The following is a 22,510-nucleotide window of genomic DNA, read 5'->3' on the forward strand; positions in this document are numbered from 1 at the left end:
CTGCTCAGCACTCCTGTGAGGTGCTAAACGCCTCCATGGTGTTCAGTAGGCTTTGAGGGCTCTCAAATCTGAGCAGCAATCAAGCCTATAATGATCTTGGCACAAAGGGTAGGAGCGTACTAATGAAATTTTGCTGATGACACAAAGTTAGCAGGCATCAGCAATACAGAGGAGGATTGGACTATTATACAGGAAGATCTGGATGGTCTTGAAGACTGGAGTGATAGACATGGGATGAAATTCAATAGTACAACGTGCAAGGTCATGCACTTAGGATCTAATAATAAGAATTTCTGCTACAATCTGGGGCCTTATTGATTAGAAATGGCAGACAAGGTGAGAGCCCTGGGTACGTGGGTTGATCACAGGATGACTGTGAACCACCAAGGTGATCCCAGGATGTATCAGGGAATGCATTTACACAGATAGAGCAGTATTAATGGCTTTGTTCAAGGCACTGGAAAGATCTCATTGGGACTACTGTGTACGTTTCTACCCATGTTCAAGAAAGGTGAAGTTAAACTGAAACAAGTATAGAGAAAAGCTATAAGGTGACCAGGGGAATGGAGGGCCTATCGTACGAGAAGCGCCTAAAAGAGCCTGGCTTGTTCAGTCTAGCAAAAAGAGAAGGCTGAGAGGGGATATGAGTACTCGTTATAAATAAAGACCAGGGAGGGTGAAGAGTTATTTAAGATGAAGAACAATATTGGCACAAGAACAAATGGGTATAAAGTGGCCATGAACAAATTGAGGCTGGACATTAGAAGGTTTCAAACTAGCTCAGGGTGAGGTTCTGGACCAGCCTTGCAAAGGGAGTTGTGGGGGCAAACAACTTGAGAGAGAGCTGGACAAATTTATGAATGCAACTATATAACAGGGTTGTTTGTTGTGGGCGGGAGCAGGAATTAGCAGCCCTCGGGCTCACTTCTGGTTTATCTTGTGTGCCTAAAAGCTCAAGCTTCAGGGTTTCAACTGGCCTCCCCGAAGGGGTCAGGAAGGGATTCTCTCTCTCCCACCGAATGTATTCAGTTTAAAAAAATCTTTCTCTGCAGCATCAGGGATGTCCACGGCTGGTGATGGAACATTGGGACGGATGGACCAGGGCTCTTCGGTGACAGCGAGCATTCTCTGTCTGTCAGGTATATGGCTGGTTGGTGCTTGGTGATGTGTTCAGGGTCTAACTGCTCATCATATGTGGGGGATCCAGAAGGAATTTTCCTGTGGTCAGCTTCTTCACCTTTCACTGCAGCATGTGGGTTGGGACCACTTGCCAGAATTACCTGTCATTTAATGTTTTTGTTCCTTTTGTTCCTTGCCTGTGGCACATAACAGTCGAGGCTCCTGTGGGCTGGAAGACTTGGTCTAATTTTCAGTTGCTGGGTTCGGTGTGTTGGTGCTGGGCGGTATTGGTGGCCTGTGCTTTATGGAGGTCAGATTAGCTGATCTGGCCTTAAATGCTGACTGTAAGGCTGTCATTTATTCTTAGAAAGGGCAGCATTAGAGCCCCATATTTAGCAAAGCTTTTAAGCATCTTCTTAAGTCTGTCCCTGTTGAACAAAATACTTAAGCATGTGCTTAATTTCTCTTTGACATAAGTGCTCTACTGAATAGGGATGAATCAAGGCCTGGAGGAGAGAGGGAACCAGCCTAGCACATTGTACTGTGCAAATGCTATTCGGACAGTAAAGAGGAGCACGGAAAACTACCCTTATCCCTGAATGTAAATGAAATAAGGATTACGTGATGACAGTATAACTCATAAAACAAAATAATCTGGGATGTGTAAAAACTGAAAAAAAGTTACAAAAACAAATTTGAAAACAAGCTATACTTCTTGAACAAAAGCTTATGCCCAAATAAATCTGTTAGTCTTTAAGGTGCCACTGGACTCCTCATTGTTTTTGTGGGTACAGACTAACACGGCTACCCCTCTGATACTATACTTCTTGGTAAACAGTGGTGCAATACAGTCACAGGTTGCTGCTAAAAGATATTTATCAACAGTTACCGCTGTGGGAGATCCAACAAAACAGTTATCTCCTTGTCTGAGAACAGGAAAGAAATGACAGTAGGTGGGATCCTACAGGGTGATAAATATTTGTAAATGTTAAATTAAATGCCTTTAAAAACGTACTTCATTTTTTACCATTCTTCTTGGAAGGAGTTACTTAAATCCTGAGCTCTTTCTCTGTGCTTTGAGTTGCCACTAGACATGTTTCTCCAGATATTTCAGTCAAGTACCTCACTATTTGGAGTGGAAAGTAAATAAAAAGATGAGTATTTTTTCTGATGTTTGTCATTTTAACACAAAGTAAATGGATAGAAGCCGGCTGGGTGGGTTTACTTCTGGCTCGGTATAGAAGATAATGCATCTCGTGATGGGACAGTATGAGTTCTAAATCATAATATAGACACCAATAAACACTCAGAACTTCAAACTACTTGGGAAAACAGTACTTGAGCTGTGAAAACAATTTATTGCCCTTGACCGGTGGAAAGTAATGGGAGCACATTTAGAGTGCCTAGGTTTCCTTCGTAGTTAGCCCTTATATTTACAGAGACCAGGCAGCTGTTAAGTTTCAGATTTTGGTGACTTGTCTACTTGTATCAGAGCAAAGCCAGACTGTGACTGTGCTCAAAAACGTTAGGGAGCAACATCTTTTTCATTTTAAATCAAAAGAGTTGAAACACTGAGACATCAACAGGAAATAAAACATTTTTATTGAATATGTATGTATGCTATTTTAACGACAGCTCTACTGGGGGATTTACTACACAAAGTGAAACAAAATATAAACCACCTCATCAAAAATGAAGGTAAAATACAGCTAAAGTTGTCAGCTCGTGGGTCACGAGCAATATGGCAGGATAAAACACCCCAAACATTTCTACAAGATACAGAGAAAACCCACATGTAGAAACACTCAAGCAGGCAGTAAATATACACAAAGGCAACTAGGATCTTTCTACAGCATCAGATTCTAATACTTTACACAGCTTTGTCAGAAAGGTACATGTGGCTTCTTTGAGGATGAAAATGTCACCTTGGTCATATAGCAGGTTCGGTCTCTGAGAGTCATAGTACATTACAAACCAATTCTCTGGTGACATTCAGTCTGGCAGTATAGGAAGAGAATGCATTAAGAATACCTTAACACACTGAATCGGTTCTGGCAGTTTGAACCTGCAAATTTGAACACGCAAATTTCTTGAATGAACAACTTAAAGCTGGATATCATGAAGCTGAATACCTGTTCTTTGCTGCAACTCTGTCAACCTAGTTCCTTTCTCTGATGGGGTTTGGTCCTTTAAAAAATATTCCAGCTTGACACTTCCTGCGTTCACATATGTTATCTCAAAATATGCCTCAGTTGTACCTTTTCCATGTTTCATGTCAAAAGAAACAACTCTAAAAATGATTGGTGTTGCTATTCCTATATTTTGGAGTGGGGAGAGACTATAGCGGTTTCATATCCATTTTGTGCTTCCCAATTTAATGAGGGTTGGGTTGGTTTTCTACACATGGGCTGAATTCTGTAGGGCTGCACCTTAACCCTCATAAATAACATCTGGAGGGGGTTGGGGAATTTATTTTTCAGCATGGACTCCATTGCTCACACCCCTGTTTAATTTAATATAATTTCAGGCTGTAGCTTTATTTTTTTATTTTTTAAATCACACCTCCAAAAGGTGTATTTGTGCCCCATTTTTTGGTGTTTAGTGGTACTGAAAAGAACTAAGTCTTCAAAGCATTATAAATATATTCACAGTCCTTAAAATAAAGAGTCTCAAAGGATGAGATGTGAGATAAAATGTAATGCCCAAAATGACAGGATGAAATGCTATAATCTGAGATCATATGCTGTCTAGCCATGAGATGAAACTGTCTACAAATGGGGCTGGGGGGGGGAATGTGGAATATTGCACAGTGTTGGACAAAATGCTGTGTGGTCGTCCAAATCTATATAACATCCTTGTCCTACGCATAGCGTGTCAGTTCTAAATTGGTCCATAATAACTAGAACTGCTTGTGCTATGCACTCCTTCAGCAGTGCAGTAGAAGGGAATGGCAGTATTATTACAAGATCACTACGGAATAAATTGATTGCTATCCACTGAGAAAACTACATTTCTAAGCACACACGGCAGTCACAGTGGTACACAGAGCAGTCTTTCAAGACTCTTATGGAATGACTAATAGCTTTATAATAGTGCCATTTACTACATAATAACATTGAAAACATTTAAAAACTCCTCCTGAAACGAGCATCTGGTATACATAAGAGGTTGCTTCAGTTTTCTTGAACTTATTTGTTTTGTTTCACTTGTTTTTAAAGGACAAATTAAAACTTAAGTATAAACAGTATATAAAAAAGGTCACTAGCTGTTCTCTTTTGGCTTACTTTGAAGTGCATTCAGAACTATGGCTAATTTTTGTCTTCTTTTGATGGGATTACAATACTGTCTGTTCACCATGAAACTTGTATAATAAACATACACGGCTGTGCTTAAAAATATTCTGCATTCCCTTCTAATCTGTTAGTATAATAAAATATTTTGTTACAAAGTCTAATGTGCAAACTCATTAGAATCCTAGAGTGTGAAATCACAACTGGAATTCACAGTATGTTAATTTTGTATAAAGGTGATAATGGAGAGCTACCTTTTCTTTTCATGGTTCGATGCAGCATTTCATTACTGCTGAAATTCCCCTCACCCCCCCCCCCCAGCCCCCAGTCTCCTCTATGTTGTTGTTATGTGAAATTATCTCCCATGGAACTGCTTCCTCAATTGTCAGTGTAAAGCCATGATTTCAGTTTTTTTAAATATATACAGAAAAAATGATCTATTGGCTACGCTTCCTTGAGGTCAGCCATGGAACTGCTCAGATCATGTTAAGTTGCCTGTGAAAAAGAAGTCTACAAAATTGGATTCACCCCTCCAAGGTGTACTGCGTAGGCATATCTTGTTCTTTTAAATGGTTCCCTTGAAAGCTCAGATTTAAGTTGTCCTTTAATATGTCAGTGTAACACTACTAGTGCCTTACAAGTTGGAATTTTTGCTGGAATGCAGACGATACAATAGTTACCCTATAATATATTATCAGCTCTCCTATATCTCAGTCAATTTACATAATTTAAAATAGAACATCTTATTAAAAACATCTAGATATACACAGATTAGGAAACGTTTACAACATACAAATACACAAACTAGAAATAAATTCTCAGCATACTGGTATATACACCTGTGTGATACAATAAATAATTTCTGTCATGCTCTATCTACACATCATATTGCTTAAAAGAAGAGTAGATCTGGGGGGCAGTGGTGAAATGAAAGGCCTTTAGAGGGCTCTCTACATTAAAAGTTGTGCAAATCAAAACAGGATTTTAAGTACCACTCATCTGTGTTAGGACGCATGGCTGGAAATGAAAGGACCCATATTACTGAGGTATTTACAGATACTGGCTAAAGAGCACTATGTGGGCAAATGCAGAAAGGCTTCTTTTTCATCTTTTGTTTTTTGTTTACTTCTTGACTGCAAGCATGGCGTCTACCTCTTCCTCAACCTGTAAGGTGTGCCACTGTGCAATGGGTCGCCTTGGGTTGGCCAGCATGTCTGACCAGTGTCGTAGCTCTGCACCAGTGCTGTTGTAGCCCACAAAGACTTTCCCGATAGCATCATTCTTGCCAATCTTGTCATAGTCCAAAACAGTCACAACAACTTGCACTTTCTAAAAGGAGATAACAAAGAGCAATGAGCAAGACCTGCAGGTAAACAGAGTACAGAACTGGAATTCAGAGTTTGTGGGTGAGAAGGGGGAGGGTGGATAGCACAACAAGTAGTAGCAGATTTTGAATGATATGAGAATTCAAAGTCTGAAATAACAGGTTACAAACTCCTATGAATGAAATCAAGATCAAAACAGCCATGTCAATTGATTGGTATGCTTATTATATGGAAGAGATCCTTTGTTATGGCGAAGGAATGCACAGTGCAGCTCAAGAGGTGTCATGCACTAGATGTTCCTTGTGCTCCCCATATCTTGGACACACAGCCAGTGTGTAGGGTGGGTCTTCCACCCTGCCACACCAAGAGGGCTGCACCCTCCCATCTGGGTCTACACTAATTTAAAGCATCATAAGATGATGTAGCTCCTGTTTCTACATGTTTGAAGATATGGACTTTGGAAAGATTCAAAAAGAAAGCAGTGGTTGGCTGAAAGGACCCATGTGAGTAGGGATCAGGTGTGTGTGAAGTAAAATACGATAGCCAGGTATGGGCATACCTTTTGTTATTTATTTTTTTTTGGCCCACTATGAGATAGATCTTCAAAACCACATGCAAATTTTTTATTATCTTAATTAGCTCCGACAGGAAACAGGACTGCAAAAGTACAACCCTCCAGAGAAGGAACCCACGCACAGAGACAAAACACAGCTGTTTATTCTCTCCTTTTTATTTGGGCTTCTGATGTGAAATCCCAACAAACAGAATTACATAGGAGTCAGAGTGCTACTGTTTTTTGCCGGCAGCAACAGAGCATGTGAAGTGACTACTGTGCACTTTATCTACCTATGGAATGGGCTTTCGCACCCGCCTTGGAAGTCAATAATAATGCTACTTAGCTCTTATATAGTACACTTCATCAGTAAACTTTAAAGTGCATTACAAAGGAAGTAAGCATCATTATCCTCATTTTACAGATGGGCAAGTCATTTACTCCTCTCTGTGCCCCAGTTTCTCCAAGGTTGGTCAGTGGCTGAGCCGGGAACAGAAGCCAGGTCACCAAAGCAGGACAACAAACAGCATGTTCCAAGAAAGCTACTGTAGCTGGGTCCTGAGCCAAAGCCCCTCCCACAGCTTTCCTCTAATCAAATTTCTTATTCAAATGGGCTCTGAAGCAATATTTTTTTTAAAAAAAAGCGGAACTTGTGGTTTTTGTGGAAAGATGATTAGACTGGCATAGGCTTGTAGGGCTAACTTGAGCTGTGAGTCTAAAGAGGTATTGACTTCTGAGTTTGTGGGTGTAACTTATATCCTCCCCACTGTGTAGGTTACACCCACAAACTCAGAAGATCAGATTCAGAAGTGTAATTTACAACTTCTTAGACTCGCCTATTTGTTCGTTGCATTTCGTGTTCCAGGCCTCTTTCCTAGCCCTCCAGCATGTTAGTTACAGCAATGTAGACTCGGGAGACCAAATTCAGAGTTGTTACATAAGGGTGTAAATTACATTTAGGCGCATGAGAGTCTAAGGCAAGTCAGGCTAATGTAATCTACATGCTGAGGAGGTTGGAAGGAGATTGGATATTATACCATCTTATGTATTGCCTGCCATATGGCCCAGTCTAAGTGAATCTCAGGTGTCTGTGTTGTGCATTAGTAAGTGCGTGTGTGCTCATTTGGTCCTTACTATATGTCTGAATAGCACAAACATAACTTATTCCCCTAGTGAAACTGGGTTTTCCTCAATAGCATCTGAGATGAAACAGCCTCAGGCTGATTTGACTTAACTGTACACACTTTCCCTTCGAGACTTTCATTTTAAAGGATGAATCTATGACAGTTTTCCTGACTCTGCTTCATGCTATTATAAATGTACACAGCTCCTGGATTCATGACAGACTGGGATTTGTTTCTCCAGGTAGGTTTTATGAATTGCGGGAAAACGTAATTTACACAGAAAAATATTTTTGGTGCCAAGGGGTCAGTCAACCTTTTATTCTAAAAAGGCCAGATCCTGCAGTCCTTACTTGCAGTAGGAGTTCCACTACTATTAATGGGATTACTCCTGTGAGTAAAGGCTACAAGGGCTGAGTCATAATGACTCTTTGTAGCCCCTTCCCATGACAGCGTGCACAAATTAATGAGCCAAAGGAGGATATGACAGCTCCAGGCATGTAAGTATTTACATAATCATTTATGACAGAAGTGCACATCAAACTCAGACTCTCTTCCTTAAGACCATTTATGATAAAATGCAATATCTTTCATGCTTCTATTTCTAGAAGCCAGAATGATGTCTTACAACGTAATGTTGCTTGCAGTGTATTTGCTTTTATTGTCAATGATAGCCCCAAATGGACATTTATGTATTAGATGCAGGGTACGATCATTGCCCTAGAGTGTATTGGCTTTATCTTAGTGTAAGACTGTTTAAAGTTCTTATTATGGTAAAAAATAAAATGCCTGATGTTACCGGGAACCATTAGCCTAATGACTAGCGGAATGGTTTTTTTTTATTGTCATACCCGCCAAGGATGGATACAGTACAAACAGTGATGTGGCCTTGAGGGGGTGGGAATGGAGGGCTCAGAGGACTGATCATGAAATGAGTTTCATCTTCTGGTCACTGGTTCAAATCTACACGGCTTAATTAGTGACTGAAAATCATTGCCATCTGGTCGCTGATTGGTGGCCTATTTGAAATGTAGGTTTCAGTGCAAATGTCTGTGGATATTGCTATAAAAGACCACTAACAGCAATAAGCACCTGTATAAGCAACCTCAGCAGAGTGACCAGAGGTTGAAAGGGCATGGAGACTGAACTATTCTTTCACACTCAGAGGTTAATAGGCAGCTACCCCATTCTGCTCTGCCAGTGTTCAGCTATTTTGTGCTTGTCCTGTGTAGGATTTCACACTCCAGTGGGGTCCACTCAGCACCTTTTAAGATAGCAGTTCACTAAAGTCTTGTTTTTAAAACTCAGTGCTCCAGGATCACCTCTCTCTTTTGCACAGTTCTGTGCGCATGCATACTGGCAGACTGTTCACAAATATACACATCTGAACTTATGATAGGTTGTTGAAAGATGTTATTCTTATCCTGTTTTACGTTCCACATTGCTGCTGCTAATGAGCTGTTTCTACTAGTTTTGACAACTCTGCTTTGCCTCTATGATCCCTCTCTTCTCTTTGCTCTTAATGATCATGGACCTGGTATAACCATTATTCCATTACCTGACATGTTAGTGGAAGTTTATCAAAATGAATGTTATACGTGAAGTACACAAAGGTCACAGAAACATTTACAGTATTCATTTAAATAATGTTTAAATACGTTTTTCTATAAATGAGCCTAATTAAATAATGAATATGATATGGGGAAAATGGCCGAAACTCATTTAACTCCTATCTCTAGAATTTTTGTCAGTGTATTTCTTCTCTTATCACTATCTTCCTGTTTGGTTTTTCTTTTGGGTATCCATTGCTTCTGACCATAAAATGCCAGTTATCCATTTTTCACTGATGAATCAACCCTTCATAAGTTCCGTGCATGTTATCATTTCCCTCTTGAAGCAGTCACACTCATCTAACGTAGAGCGGGGTTGGCACATAGGTGCTAATGAAGGCATGCACACTTCAGAATTAACAAGGTCCCTGTTAAATATTTATGAAGGCTGAGAAATGGAATTCAGAGGAAGGGGAAAGCAGGGTTTGACATTACCTGGATTTGCTCGAAGGGTACCTCAAAGCTGAACGATTCATTGTAGTAGGGGTTCAGAGTGTTCTTTTTAATTGTTGTCTTTTTCTTCTTCAGTCTCTTACCATTCTGCATCAGATGGATTTTCACATAGGGATCTGAATAATTACAATGAAAAAGCGTAGTTAAGAAATGATAATCAAGTTAATGTGTATTGTAGGGGTAGTCAACAGGTGGACTGCGAGCCAAATCCAGACTGCCAGATGCTTTTGAATGGACCCTGAAATCTTTTTATTTACTTATCATTATTTATTTATTTATTTATTTTCTCTGGAGTCTGGACCTTGATTATTCCGTGATCAAGAAATTTGGACCTTGACAAAAAATAATTGACTACCCCGTATAGAGAGTAATCCCTGAAATGACTATTAGGTGAAAAATTAAACATGTTCATAGCAAATAATGGTCATTTTAACAAAGTCTGTATTTACATCAGATGAAATCTGATCAAGTGCTATATCTGGCATTTGAATACAAACTGTACTAAATAAGGTACATACCAGTTCTTGTTATATTCACTTACGCAAAAGTCCAAGGAGGAGGTAAATCCCAACCTCACTCTGCTCTGTGGTATATGACTTCTCTCTCTCACAGCAGCATAATCTCTTTAGTCCAAGGACTGTTACATGTTTGTACAGGGTCTAGCGCAATAGGACCCCTTTCACTGAAATTGGCATCTAGCACTGCTAGAACACAGAGAATAATGATCTGGGAAGACAGTCCCAGCCACTCTAACTCTGCATAGTAGTTCTATCCCAATCTCCCCGCACGTGCTGGTCTTCTTGCTCCCCTGAACTCCCATGTGCACTGGGTTTGATTGTCTGTGGAAGCAGCTAGATTACATAGTGGTAGGGGACTACTGCCCTCTTTACAGACACAGACATATATAACTAAGCATTGTTACTCTCTGCTGAATTCTCATTGTTCATGAGTTTGTATGAGTACTGTACGAACAGATTGATCACCTAATCACAGACTCCTTGCACAAGCTCAACTCCCAAGGAAGTGACTGCTTTGAAAGGATATCTTGGTGCCTAGAACGTCAAAGGGAATTGTGCCTGCTTAGGACATGTGCAACTGAGCGCTTAGTAGATCCTTTTCCTCATTCAGAGAATGGACTTACTGGACCCAGTTCTCCTCTCGTGCCAGTGTAAATCAGGAGTAACTTCACTAAGTCACATGTTTTACACCCATGCACAATTAAAGCACTGAGTGGTAGAGAGAATCAGGCTCACTGTAATGTCCTGTACGTTACTGCAGCCATGACTTGACTAACAACCTTTGTGGCTTTAGATAGCAATTCTGCAATGTAAGCCACAAGGAAGCCTCTCCTAGGGCAAAGTAACAGGATCTGTGCCAAATGCCTGCTAGTTGGAAGTCGCTCTTGGCATATCTTGCATGAAGGTTCTTATTAAATTATTTCTATCAAAGAGAGCATCGCTCCCTTCTATGAAAGCAGGGAGAGGGAGGGAAACCAGTGAACACTTTGTTGTTAAATTTCCTTATCTTTACTATGAGTACACAATCTTTCAGGACTGTCCAATGGAATTGGTGCCTGAAGAATCTGGGAATAATTGCATCCTCCTACAATAAGGAAGTATTGTGTGAAAAGCTTTAAAACTCTCCTGGCTGTTTCTCAGTAGAAGAGTTATTGCCCCTGCAGCCTCAACACTGGGTTTAGCACCTGTGCTTTTAGGGATTTGATGGTGTAAAGCCGATGGTTCTCTGCTCTCTGAAAGAAGTGGTCTAGATTGTCGGTTTTGCTAAGTGTAAAGTGTAAAGCTGGTTTGAAATAAAAGACCATTTCAGCATCCGTACTGGTTGGAAAACAGTGGTAAAGAAGTTTAGGGTGTGTGAAAAAAATCACAAAAGCAAAGGACTAGTTTCATAGAGACTTAGGAGCCTAAATGCCACTAACTGCTGGCCTATAGAGTCACTTTTTCTCACTCTCTCTCTCTGGCCCAATACATACTTAATTATTTGCATGTAGTGGCTTGGTTTGAAAAAGAAAGATTGAGAGAGACCTCACCCCAGAATATCCCAGTGCTTGGGGAACTCTCATGAGAGGTGGGAGAGCCAAGTTCAAATTTCTTTTTCACATCAGGAAGAGGAGTGATTTGAACACGGGTCTCCCTCCGCCTGGTGAGTGCTCTAACCACTAGGATAAAGATTATAAGGGGGCAGGAGGGAGGTCCAAAGCAGCAGCTGCCACCACCACAGCAGCAGCAGTACCAAAGTTGTGTCTTTCAAAAACCTTCTTAAGTGCCTAACTCCAGGAGAGGGTTAATGGCTGTGAATCTGGGCAGAGGCAGGATCTTCCCTCAAGCCTAGATTTAGGCACCTAAATCACTCAGAGGGTTGGGCTTAGGCCACACACCTCTCTTCAGCATTCCCTAGCATTAACAGCTTTCTGCTCAGCTTGCTGGCCTCTGTGAATCTCATTCTTATGCTCCTAACTCTCCCCAGACAAGGTACAGGGAACCTAGGTGACTAACTTGGGGCTATGGATTCCACTAGGCAGCAAGCCACCTAAAAGGTGAAGTGGCCCATTAATACCTCTGTAGTCATAGGACAAAGGGAGGTTTAGTGAGTTACACATTGTTATGGTTTATTACAACAAACTGTAACCCACTAATGCCTTATTTTGTCCTTGGGCTACAGGGATGTTAACCATTTCACCTTCACTGGTCTCTTAGAATACGTGCTAACTATTTGTGCTAAACAATCTGTTCCACCTTGTATTTAGTTGTGACACTCTGAGGTCTGGTCTACATGACAGACCTATATCAGTATAAGTACATTGCTCCAGGGTGTGAAAAATCCACACTCCTGAGCAATGTAGTTATACTAACCTAACCCCCTGTGTAGATCAGGCCTATGCTGACAGGAGAGCTTCTCCTGCCAACACAGCTACCACCTCTCAGGGAGGTGGATTAACAATGTCGATGAGAAAGCTCTCTCCAGTCGGCATAGGGCATCTTCATTAAAGAGCTACAGTGGCGCAGCTGTGCTGATGCAGTGTTTTAAGTAAGTGTAGACATGCCCCGAGTACCTTTCCTAGACCTGAAGTAGAGCTCTGTGTAGCTTGAAAGCTTGTCTCTCTTACCACCAGAAGTTGGCCCAATGAAAGATATAACGTCACCCAACTTGTCTCTCTAATACCTTGGGACCAACACGATTACAACAACACTGCATGTAACCTGAAGTAGCCATTCACCTTAGAAGGCTACAAACTGCTACAGAGAAGCATGGTGTTAGAACTTAAATTAATAATAAAATTTCAACCAGTAAGGCATACATAAGAACATAAGAAAGGCTATACTGGGTCAGACCAAAGGTCCATCTAGCCCAGTATCCTGTCTTCCGACTGTGGTTGGTGCCAGGTTCCCCAGAGGGAATGAACAGAACAGGTAATCATCAAGTGATCCATGCCCTGTCACCCAGTCCCAGCTTCTGGAAAACAGAGGCTAGGGACACCATCCCTGCCCATCCTGGCTAATAATAACACTGAAGGTTATTACTTTGTTGTTTCCCCTGCTTATTCTAGGGAAAAAAAGAAAAAAAAAGCCTTACATCATTACATAATTCAACAAATTTTATAACTACTAGCAAAGAAAGATTGTATCACACATTTATAATTAAAAATATTTCCTTTAGATTGTGGGATCATCCCTCTTGAGCAAAGCATGACAAAGAATATGTAAGGATTTAAAGGAAAGGATTTTTCAATTAAAAAAATAAAATAAAGATATCCATTTTAAAAAAGAATCTCTCTTCCACAAACTAACAGAAATTGAACTGCCTGAAGCAAACCATTGCAAGAACACAGGATAACAGAGTAAAAATAATGATGATAGACTGTTCTTTATCTGAAAAGTCACAGAAAAATATTGCAAGTGATTTTCAATGATAAAGTTTAGTGAAGACATGTATACTTTCTAGTTTTACCAAAGGCTCAATTCTGCCAGCATTCCTCATGTTGAGTATACCTTATATGTGAATAGTCTAACTGAGTAAGGTGATCTCAACATGAGTATGGGTGACAGACCTGAGCACAATGGACAAGAACCAAAATTGTACAGCATGAATGTACACACAACTCACAAGGCAGAGTGAACTACTTGGAATCAAACTGAGACAGGGGCCCAGATTACCTCCACAATGAGGCAGTCTTCTGTTGTGGCTCTCCCCTGGTCCATGTGAAAGAGGAAGGACTGTATGTGTGGAACTCCACAGGTACTCCTCTGATAGGGCTCCATGGTGGATAGGACTGGCCATGCTCCCCTGCTAACTTCCTATTAAGAGGACTGTGGGATTAAATACTAGTTGCTTCTACTTCAGTTGCTCTCTCATTAACATTCTATTCACATGTGCAAAAAAGCTGTAAAAATCTTCACTCAAATTGTGCATCGTGGGTTTTACAAAAATATCTCAAGGGAGGCTAACAAGGCAGCTTTTAAAGCATTGGGGTGCCAACCTGACATCCTCTGCTTTGTTGCAGTTTACCTTAAAAATATCAGGATGTTATTTAAAGGAAACTAAAAGATCTGTGCTTCCTCTGAAATAGAAGTTGAAGTAGTCTCAACTACGAGGTAAACACACTGTTATTGACTTTAGAGTCAGTGCTGCTAAAATACCAGAATCATTCCAACTAATACCCAGATCACCACCACTTTGTGGCCTGGGTGTATTTAATTTGTTAGATAAGAAAAAACAATGATGTATGTGACGTTCAAGTGAAAATAATGTGTATCACAGAAAATGGCATGTATCAGTCAATCATCTCTGTTGGCAACATCTAAAATTCAAGGTCAAGATAGAGTCTGTAGAGCGCAACAAAATGGAAATAAAAATATTCTGACAAACAAAATATGGAGCTGGAGAGCCTTTGTTGCGGATTTTAAGATGAAAATCAAGTTGTAGGTGATTAGTCTTAAATGAAAAATCAGTATTATTTTCCTTCAGAAAGAACAGAATTTATAGAACTCATGAATTTCCAAATCTCCCCACTGTATTTTCCACTGAATGCATCCAATGAAGTGAGCAGTAGCTCACGAAAGCTTATGCCCAAATAAATTTGTTAGTCTCTAAGGTGCCACAAGCCCTTTTCTTTTTATAAAAATAGTGCTGATCTTTGATCAACATTTGTCAGGCCTCTGTTCTGTGGTAATCTAATCAAAGTATGAAAAGCTAGCAGATAGAAAGTTGACAAATTTGGAAAATGCTGTAGGTGAAAACACTGGAAACTGATTACAAGAGTGACTACTTTCCTAGGAGTGTGTATGATTGTTTAAAAAATAAATAAATCTGCACCAGCCTGAGTGGAGATCAGAAAAAAAAACACCCCCCAACCTCCCAAATTCCGTAAGTCTTGAGTGAGCCAGCATGCTTATTAAAAAAGGAAAAACCAAGCCAGACTAATCTAGTAATAAATGCAGTTGCATAATCATAAAATTTCACATGTCAAAATAATATAAGTCAGATAATACTTGGCAATTAAAACTGGTAATTTGGCAGAAACATAGCGTTAGAATTGCAGCATAACTCCTGAGAGAGAAGCACAGCAGGGCAAGCCCTCCATGTGGCTGCCTTACCATGGCTGGATTTTCCCATGGATCTTGGGACATCCTCTCTCCTTGGAGATTAACCAGCTTCTGATGAAGTGAGCTGTAGCTCACGAAAGCTTATGCTCTGATAAATTGGTTAGTCTCTAAGGTGCCACAAGTACTCCTTTTCTTTTTGCGAATACAGACTAACACGGCTGCTACTCTGAAACCTCTCTCCTTGGGCACACAATTCCCTCCCTTGTGAGAGGGGATGAGTCAATATGATGCGTGTGGCTTTCAAGCCATGGATAATTTGCCTTAACTTTTCTCCTTCTGTGTATTTGTGTGTGGGAGAGGATAATTAAGGCCTCAGAACTAACCTCTAATGAGTGTTGAGTGATCACATGCATGGGTTGTCTAAAACAATATGCTTTAGACGAAAGGAAAGCCTTGGACCTGGAAGGAAAGCCAGAGGGTGAAAGATTGAACTCTCCGGGGAAGCAGCAATATATGGCACAACGGCTAAGAATCAGTACAAATTCTGTGCTGCATTCTAGATTTCATAAAAGTTATGATTTATATTCATTAACTCATGCTGCTGTGCCTTCTACATTTCTCCACAAATGAGCAAGATGTAGTGTTATCTTTTAAGAGCAGCTGACTTCTCAAGGAAAACACTGAAAAACCTTCTAATTAGAAACAATTCTTTTGGCATAAAATATAGTTTGTTTGTTTTTTCTTGCCAACAATATTTGCATGAAAATGGGATTGTTGAGTCCTTGGAGTTTATTTGGTGCTTAATGTTTATTCCTCAGCCACTGTTAGGAGTTCTTTGATTGGGACATCATCACAATTTCCATAACAGCATAATTCACTTGAGGGTTATCACTTGAGCCAGATCTTGAGAGATGCCCAGTATCTTCTAGGTTCAGCTGGGGGTGGGAAAGGATGGGCTGCAAACGTGCCCATTTTAGCACCCTGATTCTGTGGTGATTTCCCATGGCCCCAGCAATACAGTGCGGCCTTTAAAGCCAGCCTAACCAGCATGCTGGAGATTCTGCTACAGAGGGGAGTTCCTGAAAGCTGGCCTTATGTCACCCCGTGGGATAGTGGCCGGGGCCGGGGTAAAGAGTCATTGATCAGGTTAGTCTAAGGCTGCCAGAATGGCCCTTGAGCATCATATGCAACTGGGTTGCTCAAGGCTGCTCTACCTTCTGTCAGAGACCAGGTCGGTGCTTGCTTACAGCCCCTCCTTTGAGGCCTGAACCAGATGCAGCATGGCCAGGCCTTGGAATTTGTTGCCCATGAGGTCTATATTTTTACGTATCTTGACAGACTCCTACTTCTTTACATATCTTTAAAAAAGACCCTTAAAGGAGGAGCCCACAGAGTGTTGAATTTTGAGATGAAGCATTTTATAAATGTGTTTCCAGGAAAATTAAACATCTTTCTCACAGAGTTGTGAAACTTTTTCAATAGCAAGGCCTTGTTTATACTACAGGGAATTCACATTTATAGGCTACATTCACAAAGAGACTTAGATGCCTAAATGCCTCTTCAGGTGTCTACATTCCAGAATCAGGTCCATGGGGATTCACAAACCACCTGCTCAGCTGCTACTAATCCCTCTAAACTTGCTTAAATTTGCTTGGTACCTAATTTTTGAAGTAGAAGTTTGCCAGGCATCTATGTTTCTGCCTCTGTGCATGTATACTGCAGCCCCTTACTCCGTATCTAGACGCATAAGCCTCAGTGCAATGCACAAACAAGGGACAGATAGGTGTCCCTCCGTCTAACTCATCTATGGAGGCTGATCTGGTAAGCATGCTCAGACCTCGCCTACTGAAGCAAGCCCCTATAGGTGACCTCGCACAAAATGGCTAATGGGGTGGAAGAGGAGGAGAGGAAAGCTGTTGAAGTTGTTCCACTGTGAATAAATAACGAAAGAGTCCTTGGGCGAGAGGCAGAGAGCGAAAGCATGGGAAGGTGTGCCATGCTCACTTCTGCGCTGCCTTCAGAGCTGGGCTCCCAGCCAGCGGCTGCAGAGCTTCCTGCAGCTGGGGAAGGTTCCCAGAGGTGGGCTTGACCTGTCCCCGTGAGTGGCCCCTGCAAGAGAAGAGGAAGTTCTGTCCCTCCCCAGCGTGGCCAGGATTAGCAGCTGGAGCCCGGCAGAGGGTAGGAGCCCTCGGCTGGGGCGCCCCAGCCCTGCCCTTCCCCTACAATACACAGATATCACAGGGGAGATCAGATTTCATGGTCCATGATGTGTTTTTCATGTCCATGAATTTGGTAGGGCCCTATTCATATCAGAGCACTCACCTGAGGGGTGGTAGATCCCTGTCCAAAAACCTTCTCCCTTTAGGCAGAGGGGGGACTTGAACCAGGAATTTCCCACATCTCAGGTGAGTACCACAACCACTGGGCTAAAAGTGATGAGAGAGCTGCCCCTCCTTCTCCTTTGCAAGAACAGCATAGGCACCTAACTTCAAGAGAGGGTTTGCAGCTGAGAATCCCAAGCAGAGGAAGGCGCCTCTGTGCAGCCTGGACTTGGGCCTGGATCTGAAGCGGGGGGAGGGAGGGGGAGAGAAAGAGCTGAGCACACATCCCTCAGCTTGGCGTCTCCTGTGGGCTAGCTTAGTGACTTTTTGTGAATCCCAGTCTAAGGTGTATATCTCCCCATTCATTGAATAGAGAGCCTAAAAGCCTAACTCAAGCTTTGTCAGTTTCAGCGATTTTCTAGGCACCTACAATTTATTCAGCAGCACCATCTTTAAGTTTCTTTGTGAATCCAGCCCTGTAAGTACTAACAATAGCCTCTATGCAGCAAAGGAAGTTAAAATGGGGAAAGAAGTCAAACATGATTCAAAAATAATAACCTTTCACTGTTGTACAATTAAATGAATATGAAGTTGGTCTTAAAACGCTGAATCCAGAGAATCAGAGAACATTGAGGCGAAGGAGGAAAACTGACAAAGAGCCAATGATTTATTCATCTGAGAATTCCAGGCTGGGATTGCTAACCATGTAAAGCAGACAGTAGAAACAGAATTGTTCAGAGTGGCCTGAGGGCTATTTAGACAGAAGCTGAGGCTGTAATTCCATCCACAGTGGTCTCCAACCAGAATTGTACAAAAAATGTTAGAACTCCAGATGGGGAAAGATGCATTAAATGAAAAAAAAAAAAATAAAAACCATCCCAAAACAACCCCTGCCCCCAAACTTAGTTAAAAACTGCACAGCTTAGTGCTTATGAGCTGGAGGTAAAGTTTACTGCCAAAGAATGGGCAATTGATCTGTCTCACTTGAATACTGGCAGCCATTTCAACCTAGCTTCAGCTATGCAAAACAAATTGTTTTAGAAAGCACAGTAAATTTGGGCTGAACCCAGCAGCAAAACATGCCTTATGTTTTAATCCTGAGCCAAAACTAAATGCCCTGCTGCAATAGTAAAGCGACTGAATTAAGCACTTTGATTACAAATGAAATTCCGAACTGCAAAGCAGTAAACCTGTTTCCATTGCATCAGATGGGGTACCAGCTTACTCAGTTCAAAGGGGGCAGTGCTGCTTGTTGATCAGGCTTTAAAAATATCCAGCATGTGCTTCTAGTTTGGGTAAGAAGAGGTAGCAATCCTTCAATTTTAGGCAACAACAAACAGCAACAACAAAAATAGAAAGGAATGGTATTATACTTTGAGACTATGCAAAACCACAAGCAGTGCAGGTAATAATAATCTAGCTGCAGTAGATGTGACACTAAATGATGGCGAGCATGAACTAGTGGGTACAACTCAAACCTACACATTATCTTTAATGGAATCTTTCTCAATACATGAATTCAAATTGTGTGGCTATAAACAGTATCACAGGGACTGATTTCTAGCTGAAAGACTCAATACAGAGGGAAGTGGCAATCTATCAAGCTGGAACAAGAGGTTCAATAGGGTGCTGCCGGGATCGGTGCTGGGCATGGTTTTAGTTAACATTTTAATGATAATGATTAATGCTATGGAAGAAGAAGGGCTAAACAGGACATTAGTTACGTTCACAGATATTATTAAATTAGGTGGTAGACCAAATATGAGCAGAACAGAGAGAGAATACAAAGGGGCTTGGAAAGGTTAGAAATATCAGGAAGCCAATGGGAAAAAAGTTTCTAACATATTTGCGGAATATTAATCCATTGCACAGTGTGGGTGTGGTGTGTGCATGGTGCGTGCATGTGTGTGTGTGTGTGTGTGTGTGTGGGTGTGTGTGTATGTGTGAGATGTGCAACACAGAAAAGTCCTAAAATGAAATTAGTTAGTTTTGGGATGCATAAGCGGAGGCGGCAGAAACCACAGAAACGGTTTCTTGCTGAAGCATCTGGAATACTGGTACAGTTCTGAGCTCTCCAGAACCAGGACAGCTATTTAACAAAGTAATTCAGAGAAAAATAACAAAAATGATTAAGTGACTGTGACTGGAATGACTGACATGATGAAAGAATAGAAGAACTAAATGCGTGCAGCCTGGCCAAATACTGACTAAGTGGGGTTATGATGCTGTGTGAAAGTCAATAAAGGTTGAGGAGAGGAATTGTTCAAAGTGTCAAAAGGGGGCATATAACTAGGAGAAATGGGGGTGAAATTAACTAAAGCAGGGGTGGCCAACCTGAGCCTGAAAAGAGCCAGAATTTACCAATGTACATTGCCAAAGAGCCACAGTAATAAGTCAACAGCCCTCCATCAGCTCCCCTCTTCCCCCACTCCCAGCGCCTCCTGCCCACTGGCAGCCCCACAGATCAGAGCCTCCCCTTCCCTCCCTGCACCTCCTGATCAGCTGTTTCGTGGCATGCAGGAGGCTTGGAGAGGGAGAGGGAGGCGCGAGGGCATGGCAGGCTCCGGGAAGGAGGCGGGAAGGGGTGGAGTGGGGGCAGGGCCTGTGGCAGAGCCAGGGGTTGAGCAGTGAGCACCTTCCGGCACACTGGAAAGTTGGCGCCTGTAGCTCCAGCCCCGGAGTCGGTGCCTATGCAAGGAGCCGCATATTGACTTCTGAAGAGTCTCAAGTGGCTCTGGAGCCACAGGCTGGCCACCCCTGAACTAAAGGAAGTTTTAGATTGAACACATATCAGGAAATAAAGTATTATACTAGAACAGTCTCTCCTGGAAAGTGGTTGAGGTCCCACCACTTGAATCGATTAGAAATGGATGGGATAAAGCATTGTAAAGTATATATTGCTATAGGGAATAATCCTGTATTGAGAGGGGCATTGCCTCCCCAAATGACTTGATAGATTTTTTTCTTTATCTCGAGTTAACTCCCCTCTACATTCTCAGAAACTAGTAATTGAGACCAAAACAATGTCAGCCAGGTCGCTGTGAAGTAACAAGACCTGATCCAATCCCAAACTGACCTGAGGGCAGGCAACACTTTCATTATCACAGGATAAGAAAAGAGAATCTGAGTGACAACGTTTATCAAAAGGAAGTATATTAACAACAGCAACAAGTCCAATTAGTTTATTAGCAATTTACTGTTGCAAAAATGTACATTTCATGTGATAGTCTTCTAATGCTGGCATCATCATACTACAGCTTTGTGGCTTGACAGCATATCAGCATGGTTCTGCTTTTCAGTGCAGGAAAAAAGGATGATACAATGTTTAAGAATAATCTCTCTCCTCCTCCCCAATTGAGAGAACTGGAAGCAATGTATTTGGAAAGAAGACTGAAGCAGAGAAAAAGGCTTCCCGTTCTGCAGACTACTGTGCTATGACTCTACCTACAAGCTACTCTTTCCCCAAATTCAGTAAACATGGTTATGACTGGATATGAGGTACTCCTCATCCAAAATAAGTGTGTTGGAGAAAAAGCAGAGAGGACAGGGAGATGATAAAACAGGAAAGTAATGTATGAGTGATTAAAATGTAATTCATTTAATTTAAATTCACATCTATATAGTTACATACATTATTTTTCAGGCCTGAATAATTGGTTTCCTTACCTTTATACTTTTAATGTGTACGTTTTATGGAGAGAAATGTGCAAAACTACAGATTGCACAACAGCTATAGAATTTTGTTTAAAAGCCCACTGCTGTGGTTTTATGGACCATGTTTTTCTTAGCTGAGCTTAGGAAAACATGCCGTCTTTTGACATCCGACAGCATGAAAGAGGCATGTTTTATGACTTAAATCATTACGTCAAAAATATAAAATCAATGACATCTAATACTGTAGGAATGCTGCAGTACAGAAAGAATAAAAAAATACAGTCCTGGAGTTTTCTTCTTATAGATTCTGCAACTACAAGTACCATCAAAGAATCCTGATCTCTACACTTCACAGCTGAGCAAGAAACCAGTTCTAGTTACGCTTGATCAAAGCTGGTATTTATTTTCAAGAGCGTATCATGACTTTCATACCACAGTTTACTCATCAATGGTTTTATATAAAAAGGATCCTACTAGCTCACATTTTTTTCTTCTTCTCAATCTGAAACAACTTCCCTTTTCTACCTGAGAAATTCATATATACACGTAGCTCAGTGATGTGGGTTTTTTTAAGTGTCTGCATTTTCCTAGCAATTACAGCTTTAAGGAAAAAAATTCCACGTCTTCAGTGTATTTGAATGATTGTTGTGTTGCTTTTGCCTGCCAAAACAACTAGGTCACCAACACCAGGAGAAAATATTTGTTTAACCGATCCCTCCCTCCCAACACACACATATACACCCCTTCCCTAAGCAGCCTTTTCTGAACACACGGTGAACAGTTTTGTACTGGTTTCCATAAGGCTAACAAAGGCAGGAGCAATCTTTAGAGTCTCAAAGCTTATATCAAGAATCCTACATTTGAAACCTAAAGCAATAAGATATGGACATCTAATTCTGCATTCTCAGGGATAGAGGACACGTTCCCCACTCTTTGCTTCCCTGTGTGGGGGCTAGTGACAAATGCAGCCGGTGTGCTTCTTGTTGCCTCCTTAAAGGGGGAGGCCCTGGAAACTGGCAGAGGGGCTGGCACAGGGAGGAGCACATACTGCACCCTTTCTAGGTGTGAAAAGGGCTGTTTTGGCCCATACTCCCTTGACACTCCTGGAGATATTGGCTCTGTGCAGATTAGGAAAAGTGGGCAAGTTTAGACAGGGCTTAGTTACCACAAGCTAGAGAAACCCAACTTGACCACATTTTCTAGTGCAAGGCAACACCCTTCCCTCAGTTTTAGTAGATTGTGATGTAGTTTAGGCTCAGTTCGCACCAGCAACTTGATCTTGCCCAGTATCTCCCTGTGGGACGCAGTGCCTTGTCACGTTACCCTTTATTGTGCTAAGTTGTTTATAGCCACAATCTGTCCCTTACTATACTAATGGAAAAAGAAAAGGAGTACTTGTGGCACCTTAGAGACTAACCAGTTTCTTTGAGCATAAGCTTTCGTGAGCTACATGCTTATGCTCAAATAAATTGGTTAGTCTCTAAGGTGCCCCAAGTATTCCTT

General features: G+C 41.4%; 1 protein-coding gene across 8 annotated transcripts in view; it reads right to left on the minus strand.

Moving 5' to 3' along the window:
• Nucleotides 1-2,700: 2,700 nt before the first annotated feature.
• SYT1 (synaptotagmin 1) overlaps nucleotides 2,701-22,510 on the minus strand; it is a 511,405-nt gene continuing 491,595 nt past the window's right edge. For all 8 annotated transcript variants that reach the window (XM_073327692.2, XM_073327691.2, XM_073327688.2 and 5 more), the window contains 2 exons: nucleotides 9,454-9,587; nucleotides 2,701-5,738 (listed from right to left, as the gene is read on the minus strand). In XM_073327692.2, coding sequence (XP_073183793.1) covers nucleotides 5,532-5,738; nucleotides 9,454-9,587 — 341 coding nt within the window. In that variant the 3' untranslated portion in view covers nucleotides 2,701-5,531. The remainder of the gene's footprint in view (nucleotides 5,739-9,453; nucleotides 9,588-22,510) is intronic.

The sequence above is a fragment of the Lepidochelys kempii genome, chromosome 1 (assembly GCF_965140285.1).
Source record: "Lepidochelys kempii isolate rLepKem1 chromosome 1, rLepKem1.hap1, whole genome shotgun sequence".
Classification (NCBI taxonomy): domain Eukaryota; kingdom Metazoa; phylum Chordata; order Testudines; family Cheloniidae; genus Lepidochelys; species Lepidochelys kempii.